Consider the following 10,087-nt stretch of genomic DNA (forward strand, 5'->3'; position numbering starts at 1 on the left):
GGAGGAGTGGGGGAGGCCAGCGGGATCTGGGGGCCTCCCGGCCGGCTTCCCTTCTCTCTCTCCTCTTCTCTCTCATCCAACTCGGCAAACATATAATATTTTAATCCCTACAACCTGCTGAACTGTACCTTATTATACTTGCTCTAAAGTTACCTGAATTTGGTTGCAGTTCAGTTAGAAGCAGATTAGGCAATCAAACTTAAGCGGGACCAGCAATTAAAACAAGCTAAAAGATATCCCGGGAGACGCGGCCATGCTACCTTCCTATCGTAATCGTCCGGATTAGTTTCTCAGTCAGTCGCATGGAGAATCAGCAAGTAAGATCCCTTTCCTTCATTGCCTTGCAGCAAGCAAGGGAGGGAGAGCTGGACAGGTCCAGCGTTGTAATCAGAGAGAGATTTCTTTTTGCGCAATGTTAAAATTGCTGTTTTTGAGACGTGAATTCTGCAATCACAGAGCAGAATGTTAATTAAGCTCGATGTAGATTCGAGTCTGCTGGGATGTACTAAAAGATTTCGCAGTCAAGCGAAAGAGTAGAGATGCATACGTTACTCTTTCATCACAGCACAGCACAGCTCAGTAGCGAAAGGAAATGCACAACTAGAGTACCAGGCACACACTGGCACACCACACCAAACAAGGATTCAGACTCCTCGGCTTATTCAGAACATGCTTCAGATTGATTGTAGCTACTCCCTCCGTTCACTTTTGTAAGACCGTTTAGACATTTAAGACAACACCCAAAACAGTTCAATTTCAGCTGTCTAAAACGTCTTATAAAAGTGAACATAGGGAGTACAACAACTTGGAACACAAGAGGTTACTTCTAATTTCAAAAAGAAAAGCGCACTCTGACAGAAAAAAATTGTAGCTACAATCTGGATAGCTTACTTCAGATTGTGGTATGTACCAGGTACATACCACAACCGAATGCTGCTACTTCTCCCATCCACATGTTGGTAACATGTTTCAGAGAAAATATTCTACTTCAGCTGCTCTGGACGCTGCAAGGTTTCCACAGCCAGAGCAAATGGAACACAAGAAAACCGCGTCGTCGGTCCATCGCCACCCGTGGTTTCGGAATCTGCCACTTCAGTTGCAGCAGGGCCGCGCGTTGTTCTTTCTGACTATGTTAGTCATGCAGCAGCGATGTACGTAAGTTTTACAGCGGCAATGTAGATGGTTCTTCTGTAGTGCCGATTCTTGCCTGCTGAGAGCCATTAGGCTTTTTCTTGAGAGCATTCTTCACCTCCTCCTCCCTCTTGTCAACAAAAGAGATTAGCGATTTGATGCTGGTTAGCCTCGCTGGCCGGTTCACGATCGCCGCTTCAAGCTCAACCTGGTTATTATACTTGCTGTACTGAAACAATATTCGCCAGAAGAAAATCAGGAGAGCAACGACACATGCAAGGCCACACACGACAAAGAGGCCCCAGAAGCTTGACAGGCTCAAGGAGTTTGAGCTCATCCCACTATCATCTGACTCACATCCTTTCATCCCACTTAACCATTCATCATGGATCCTTTGGAGGTCGCCGTTCTCTGATAGTGTAAGGATTGCTGTCGACAAGTCGTCGGCAAGAGGGGAATCTCTTGGAAAGGCCTGCAGCAAAATACAGTACAACAATAAGATATTTAATTTAGGAGACAAAAACATCAGTTATTTCATCTTTTTTTTTAATTGAATGAGTTATCTGATCATAATTAATTAACTTACAAATCCCCATCCGCTTTTTGTGAAAACCTGACCAACCGTCTTGAATTTACAGTATTTTGACAGGAAGATCTCAACGTATGGTAGCTCATCGATTATTGCAGCAACACCACCATTTCCTGACCCTAGCTCTAGTGCTCTTGCATAATCAGATGGGCTGTTTAGTGGCACCAGACGGGAATCGGCGATATTGAGCTCCTCCACAAGATAATTTCTGGCAAACGATCCAACTTGATAGCCAATTGCACTTGAACTAGAGATCAAGCTATCAAGACCTTTTACCCCTGTTGTTAGCTCTTGAACTGTGAGAAGTGATGTCAAGCTTGCCGTGTAGCTTGAGTTAATAATGAGCACAACAAAGAGCCACACAAGGAGCACAAATCTGCCAAGTGCGCTAGAAGTGTTCTCTCCTGTGTAAACCAACAAAAAATGTGAATATAAGAGTGAACCAAAAGAGTCTTTAATATCTTGACAAGTTTGATTTCAGAACTTACTGTGTGCGAAAAACATGGTTGAAAAGCTAAACCTGAAAGGTGCAGAGCAGACATCAGATATCAGATAACAAAAAAAACTTGCACACTTTGAAAAACAGAAATGTTATGCAATACATATACTAACCAGCATACTGTCATAATTTGTTGCCTTGGGGTTCCGCGGAACTCAGTATTAGTGCGGTGTTCAAGGATCCAAACAACTGTACCCACAAAGAGGAAGAGCAAACCTAGAACACACCACATCTGAAAGGTGAATGGTTTCAGAAAAGCCCAAGCGTTTGATTCAGTCTCCCTGGCTGGAGCTACAATAATGAGACCTGATTCTGTATATGGCTGGGTAAAATCAACAAGTCTTGTTCTATTTGTCACAATGGAGATGTCCCCTATGGCAGCATCAAAGTACTGAGTGGTACCAAAAAAGAAGAACAAAATGAATAAAATCCAGTTTAATAAAGATGGTACAATAGTTTTTCAGACTCAATGATATGGAGATGTTACTCACATTTTCGGACACCTTTTGTACAAGGTCACTGTAGCTCGGATTCTTCAGTCCATCTCCAAATAAAACAAAAGTGCATCCCACGGGGTAAGGCAACAAGCTTATTGCAGATTTAAAAACATCAACTGAGAACCCCTTTACCCCATCAGGCCCATCGTCTTGCATCACAAACTCATTGTAGCTTGTACGCAGAGGCACCCCAATCCTTAGAAGCTTCCCATGGTAAGGAAACACCCAACCACGGGGTTTCTCAGCAGTCTGACCAGGCCAGATAACACTATGGAGCTGTATATCATTGGTTGTAGAGTTCAGTGGTACTGAATGCAAGTTTTCTGGAGCAGCAACTGAGAGACCAGAAAAGTTTGACCAATACCCAATGGTTCTGAAACCTGTGCCACCGATATTCAGGATGTCATAAGCTGGATGGATCAAATTCCTGTCCAAAGTAAATTGTACTTGGCCTGAAACCCCTGTGAAATTTGCCTGCAACACTTTCTCCAGTAGTTTATCTCCATTGTTGAGAACTCGGAGAGAATCTAACTGAAGGCTACTTCCTTTTATAGCTTGCAAATTTTGGTTTGCAGAAAAAGATACTGCATTCCCAGCACTCAGGAACTGCTCAACTGCATGAGCAACCAACCATACGGAGTCATAAGCATGTGCAGTGTAGGAACTGAAGCTCGAACGGTTTCCTTTCCTTGTCAGACTGTTCAGTTTGGGCAGCAAGGACTGCTGAATGCCAGAGTCAGCAACATGTTGATGAAGCATAATAACCCCCTGAGTGTTTTCTGTCGCATCAGAAGCAACATGCCCAGATGAGTCTATCACTGCAGAGAGCCAGTCTGTTGCTATCCATACATAGCCGCTACTCATCATCCCTAAAGATTTTGCGGCAGAGAAAACTGTCATCCCAGAGTCAGGGTTCACATGGACAACATAGACGCGGGACTCCATTTCATTCACTTGCATCAACATATCCTGGATTGCAGTCCTTCCAGCACCAGGTGGCAATTTTGCTTTGTAGGCTATCTTGGACATCTTCTTTGCAAGGGCATCACCAAGTGCTGTGATGCCGCCTCTACCATAGTCATCATCAACATAGATGGCGATGACTTCTCTCCATTGGTACTGACTGATGATACTAGCTACAGCAGACATTTGGTAGTAATCACTTTGTGTAGCCCTCACAAAGTAAGGGTATTCAAGGGAAGAAAGGGTAGGATCGGAGGCTGCGAAAGAGATAAGTGGGACTTGGAGTTTGTTAGCAGCATGAGAAATGATATGAGCAATTGCGGATGATTGTGGACCTAATACAGCGATAACATCCTTGGCCAGAAGCTGCAATGCTGCACAGGAACCATTGTTATCAAACTCTTCAAGATTTGAATGAGAGATAAATAAATTATATGTTCACTTACAATTTAGTAAGTATAAGAAAACTAAGGAAAGTTACAATTAGAAAAGACGATCTACTTCTAGTTTGCATAAGAACAAATACTCAGTAGGACTAAAATCTGCACACTTGCCATGATATCATGGAACTACCTTATATAGCTTTGCAACTTTCCAAGCCAAATTTCCTCTGTAGCTGAATTTGATTACGGTGTTGGCTACCAAGATTGAGTTAAAAAGAAGTAGAAAAGAAATACAACACGTGCAAGGAAAGAAAGCCAAGCAATTAGTTAAAGGGGAATGATGTTTAATTCAGGAAATGATGATTGCATGACAAGCAGATTAAACTGGCAAATTGCTAATTTCAATATGATCAGGCTCAAATATCTTCGCCATCTGCTACTCATGTCTAGTTACTAAGCGCAGTTAGAAACCTAATTTGTATATCTAGCAGTTTTGTTTTGGTTCGGTTTTGGCTTTACTTTGCTTGCTTCTCTACATAAGTTATGTTTCTGTTTTGGTCGCAGCGAGGTACTTTGCACCTTCTTGGCGGTTTATTCTAATACAAAAAGCATTTTGGTGCGTGCTCGAGGAAAAAATATGTTACTATTTGATACTGTACTAAACTAATGTACAGATAATATTCATCAACTTATATCTCATGTCTAGTTACTAGCAGAGTTAAAACTAACTTGCAGATATAGAATGCAGACAGCTTTCTGGAAAAGAAAAACTGATGAAAAAGAAAGAAGTATGAACCTTCAATAGTCCCAACAAAGCCACTGCAATTGGTGTCCTGCATAAGAAGACTCAATTTTGTCCCGGGCAGTACGGTTGGATCAGCATTGACATCCGCAACAGCGAGCTCGATAGCCGGCTTCGCTGCCCTCCCGATGACCGAATCAAATGTGAAGAGCGCACCGATGCGCACCTCGGCCGGCCTCGAGACGCCGTTGGTGCCATTCTGGCTATCTGCTATGGCACCACCGGCAATAATGCAGACACAGAGCAGTATGGCAGCAAAGTGAGCAGAGCCCATCTGCCCGAAGCAAGAAAGCACAAGTGGCTTCTTGACCTCCAGAACCAGAAGCTAACACGGATACTTCGTTCTCGATCTAGACGGCCTCTGTTTCCACCCAAGAGAAGGAGTTTAGAGGCCGAGATCGCACCGAGGAACCAGGAGAACAAGCAGAAGAGGAACGCAAGCGATGGAAATGAGTTCCTGCTCTGCCTGTGGCCGCCTACCAGCTGCTCGACGAAATGCTCAGCAGGACGAAGTGGCGGCGCAGCTCACCTGCAACCGCAAAGAGGAACGGAACGCGCCATCATTGGGCTGTCCAACAGTCGAGCTAATCGACCTGCTTGCCGAAGAAAAGACTAGGATTATCGGGCGCTTACCGACGGAAGCCAAAGAGCTCGGCTCAGCCGAGAACACCACGGAACGGAACCTCGCTTGGTTTCTTGGCCTTGCTGATGATCCCGGGCGGCCGAGGAGGGAAATGCTGCGGCCTCTCGGTTTTGGGGGGATATTTGTAGGCCATTCTGCTGGCGAATGAAATGCCTGCCTGCCGAGGCCAGGCAGTGGCTGGCACTGTGACGGCGACCGCGGGTGCGAGACGATCGTGGCCTCGTGGGGCATGATAAAGCCGCTTTCTTTGCTGCCCTCGGCGATTGGATTCCTTTCAGCGATAAAGAGGGAAATGCGAGACACCCGGAAGCTTTTGTGTCGCGGACGTCAGGATCAGCAAAATTCAGTTTGGACAAACACCGGGTAATATCTTGCTAGGAATATTGTTAATGCTTTAGACCCTCTCGAATATCTGCTACTCCAGCAGTAGTACTAAAGCTTTCATCGAAGCTCACTCCCCTTTCTAAAATATTCACATTCACCAAAGCCATGTGCATCAAACCATACAGATACAGTGCACCTCTTGGTCTATGAGTTGTACGCACTCACTTCATACATGGTCGATGCTGCATCGAACGAAGTTCTAATCGATATTCATGGCGGTGTGTATGCGGTTGGAGCGGTTGGCTTGAGAGGTTTTTACCCAACATAGATGACAGCATAATCTTTAGAACAGTCCATCACCTTCTTTGATATAGACATTGTGTCGGTTCTATATGACTCCACCGTGGTCGATATGTCAGCCTTTTTATTTATCTTTTGTCAGACTGTTAGTGTTTGGATCTGTGCATCGTAGTTATGCAGAGGTCGAGTATTGCTCACCATGTTTTGTATCCCCTTGAATGCTTGATGCTATATTTTGAGTTAACAAAAAACACTCTTTATTGAAAAACAACACTAACCTGCGATCGACATCATCCTCCGACCCGTCAATGCTCCTCCAAGGAAGGCCAACGACACAGGGAAGCCAATGAACCCATTATTCTCGTCACCGGCGCTGCCCTAACTTCACTAGCGACAAAGAACTAAAAAGCCCCTAAATTGAAGGAAATATGCCCTAAAGGCAATAATAAAGTTGTTATTTATATTTTCTTATATCATGATAAATGTTTATTATTCATGCTAGAATTGTATTAACCGGAAACTTGATACATGTGTGAATACATAGACAAACAGAGTGTCACTAGTATGCCTCTACTTGACTAGCTCGTTAATCAAAGATGGTTAAGTTTCCTAGCCATAGACATGAGTTATCATTTGATGAACGGGATCACATCATTAGAGAATAATGTGATTGACAAGACCCATCCATTAGCTTAGCATTATGATCGTTGAGTTTTATTGCTATTGCTTTCTTCATGACTTATACATGTTCCTCTAACTATGAGATTATGCAACTCCCGAATACCGTAGGAACACTTAGTGTGCTATCAGACGTCACAACGTAACTGGGTGATTATAAAGATGCTCTACAGGTGTCTCTGATGGTGTTTGTTGAGTTGGCATAAATCGAGATTAGGATTTGTCACTCCGATTGTCGGAGAGGTATCTCTGGGCCCTCTCGGTAATGCACATCACTATAAGCCTTGCAAGCAATGTGACTAATGAGTTAGTTACGGGATGATGCGTTACAGAACAAGTAAAGAGACTTGTCGGTAACGAGATTGAACTAGGTATTGAGATACTAACGATCGAATCTCGGGCAAGTAACATACCGATGACAAAGGGAACAACGTATGTTGTTATGCAGTTTGACCAATAAAGATCTTCGTAGAATATGTAGGAGCCAATATGAGCATCCAGGTTCCGCTATTGGTTATTGACCGAAGATGTGTCTCGGTCATGTCTACATAGTTCTCGAACCCATAGGGTCCGCACGCTTAACGTTCGATGACGATTTGTATTATGAGTTATGTGATTTGATGTACCGAAGGTTGTTCGGAGTCCCGGATGAGATCACGGACATGACGAGGAGTCTCAAAATGGTCGAGACATAAAGATTGATATATTGAAAGGTTATATTCGGACACCGGAAAGGTTCCGAAGTGTATTGGGTATTTTTCGGAGTACCGGGAGGTTACCGGAACCCCCCGGGGAGTCTATGGGCCTTATTGGGCCCTAGTGGAGAAAGAGGGCAGCAAGAAAGGTGTGGGGCGCCCCCCCCCTTAGGCCCAAATCGAATTGGTTTAGGGTTTGGGGGGCCGGCCCCCTCTTTCCTTCTCCCCTCCTCCTCTTTCCTCCTTCTCCTAGTAGGAATAGGAAAGGGGGGGGCAAACCTACTTGGAGTAGGATTGCCCCCCCCCCCGGCGTGCGCTCTCCTAGGCCGGCCTCCTCCTCCTCTCCTCCTTTGTATATGGGGGCAAGGGGCACCCCAAAGGAACAACAGACAATCTCTTAGCCGTGTGCGGTGCCCCCCTCCACAGTTCAACACCTCGGTCATATTGTCGTAGTGCTTAGGCGAAGCCCTGCGCAGGTAACTTCATCATCACCGTCACCACGCCGTCGTGCTGACGAAACTCTCCCTCGGCCTCAACTGGATCAAGAGTTCGAGGGACGTCACCGAGCTGAACGTGTGCAGATCGCGGAGGTGTCGTGCGTTCGGTACTTGGATCGGTTGGATCGCGAAGACGTTCGATTACATCAACCGTGTTACTAAACGCTTCCGCTTTCGGTCTACAAGGGTACGCGGACACACTCTCCCGCTCGTTGCTATGCATTACATAGATAGATCTTGCGTGATCGTAGGTAAAAAAATTTGAAATAGTGCGTTCCACAAAAGTGGCATCCGAGCCAGGTCTATGCGTAGATGTTATATGCACGAGTAGAACACAAAGAGTTGTGGACGATAATAGTCATACTGCTTACCAGCATGTCATACTTTGATTCGGCTGTATTGTTGGATGAAGCGGCCCGGACCGACATTACGCGTACGCTTACGCGAGACTAGTTCTACCGATGTGCTTTGCACACAGGTGGCTGGCGGGTGTCAGTTTCTCCAATTTTAGTTGAATCGAGTGTGACTACGCCCGGTCCTTGTTGAAGGTTAAAACAACACACTTGACAAAAAATCGTTGTGGTTTTGATGCGTAGGTAAGAACGGTTCTTGCTCAGCCCGTAGCAGCCACGTAAAATTTGCAACAACAAGTAGAGGACGTTTAACTTGTTTTTGCAGGGTATGCTATGATGTGATATGGTCAAAACATGATGATATATAAATTGTTGTATGAGATGATCATGTTTTGTAACAGTTATCGGCAACTAGCAGGAGCCTTATGGTTGTCGCTTTATTGTATGAAATGCAATCGCCATGAAATTGCTTTACTTTATCACTAAGCGGTAGCGATAGTCGTAGAAGCAATAGTTGGCGAGACGACAACGATGCTTCGATGGAGATCAAGGTGTCAAGCCGGTGACTATGGTGATCATGACGGTGCTTTGGAGATGGAGATCAAAGGCACAAGATGATGATGGCCATATCATATCACTTATATTGATTGCATGTGATGTTTATCCTTTATGCATCTTATTTTGCTTAGTACAGCGATAGCATTATAAGATGATCCCTTACTAAATTTCAAGGTATAAGTGTTCTCCCTGAGTATGCACCGTTGCGACAGTTCGTCGTGCCGAGACACCACGTGATGATCGGGTGTGATAAGCTCTACGTTCACATATAAAGGGTGTAAGCCAGTTTTGCACACGCAGAATACTCGGGTTAAACTTGACGAGCATATGTAGATATGGCCTCGGAACACTGAGACCGAAAGGTCGAGCGTGAATCATATAGTAGATATGATCAACATAGCGATGTTCACCATTGAAAACTACTCCATCTCACGTGATGATCGGACATGGTTTAGTTGATATGGATTCACGTGATCATTTAGATGACTAGAGGGATGTCTATCTAAGTGGGAGTTCTTAACTAATATGATTAAATTGAACTTTAATTTATCATGAACTTAGTCCTGATAGTATTTGCATAACTATGTTGTAGATCAATAGCTCGCGATGTAGCTCCCCGTTTATTTTTGATATGTTCCTAGAGAAAAACTATGTTGAAAGATGATAGTAGCAATGATGCGGACTAGGTCCGTGATCTGAGGATTATCCTCATTGCTGCACAGAAGAACTATGTCGTTGATGCAATGCTAGGTGACGGACCTATTGCAGGAGCAGATTCAGACGTTATGAACGTTTGGCCAGCTTGGTATGATAACTACTTGATAGTTTAGTGCGCCATGCTTTACGGTTTAGAACCGGGACTTCAAAAATGTTTTGAACGCCACGGAACATATAAGATGTTCTAAGAGCTGAAATTGGTATTTCAGACTCATGCCCGAGTCGAGAGGTATGAGACCTCTGACAAGTACTTTGCCTACAAGATGGAGGAGAATAGCTCAACCAGTGAGCATGTGCTCAGATTGTCTGAGTACTACAATCGCTTGAATCAAGTGGGAGTTAATCTTCCAGATAAAATAGTGATTGACAGAGTTCTCTAGTCATTATCACCAATTTACTGGAACTTCGTGATGAACTATAATATGCAAGGGATGATGAAAATGATTCCCGGGCTCTTC

At 44.3% G+C, this 10,087-nt stretch overlaps 1 protein-coding gene across 2 annotated transcripts; it reads right to left on the reverse strand.

The window, feature by feature from the left end:
• Positions 1–636: 636 nt before the first annotated feature.
• Positions 637–5,709, reverse strand: LOC123052536 (glutamate receptor 3.4). Of its 2 annotated transcripts, XM_044475753.1 has the most exons (8): positions 5,498–5,709; positions 5,345–5,393; positions 4,859–5,225; positions 2,711–4,053; positions 2,333–2,610; positions 2,209–2,240; positions 1,718–2,124; positions 637–1,603 (listed from the first exon to the last, which is right to left on the reverse strand). In XM_044475753.1, exons 3-8 carry the CDS (start codon positions 5,136–5,138, stop codon positions 1,163–1,165), a joined length of 2,781 nt encoding a protein of 926 aa, XP_044331688.1. In that variant the 5' UTR covers positions 5,139–5,225; positions 5,345–5,393; positions 5,498–5,709; the 3' UTR covers positions 637–1,162. The 2 variants fall into 2 exon arrangements, with proteins under 2 accessions (XP_044331688.1, XP_044331686.1); XM_044475751.1 differs by having other exon boundaries at positions 4,859–5,393.
• Positions 5,710–10,087: the final 4,378 nt, after the last annotated feature.

Source organism: Triticum aestivum, chromosome 2D (genome assembly GCF_018294505.1).
Source record: "Triticum aestivum cultivar Chinese Spring chromosome 2D, IWGSC CS RefSeq v2.1, whole genome shotgun sequence".
Classification (NCBI taxonomy): domain Eukaryota; kingdom Viridiplantae; phylum Streptophyta; class Magnoliopsida; order Poales; family Poaceae; genus Triticum; species Triticum aestivum.

Coding starts and splice junctions, on each gene's coding strand:
- LOC123052536 (XM_044475753.1), bottom strand. CDS start 5,138: ATGGGCTCTGCTCACTTTGCTGCCATACTGCTCTGTGTCTGCATTATT. Junction 2,125..2,208: donor AACCATGTTTTTCGCACACA/GTAAGTTCTGAA, acceptor TGGTTTACACAG/GAGAGAACACTTCTAGCGCA. Junction 1,604..1,717: donor CAAAAAGCGGATGGGGATTT/GTAAGTTAATTA, acceptor ATTTTGCTGCAG/GCCTTTCCAAGAGATTCCCC.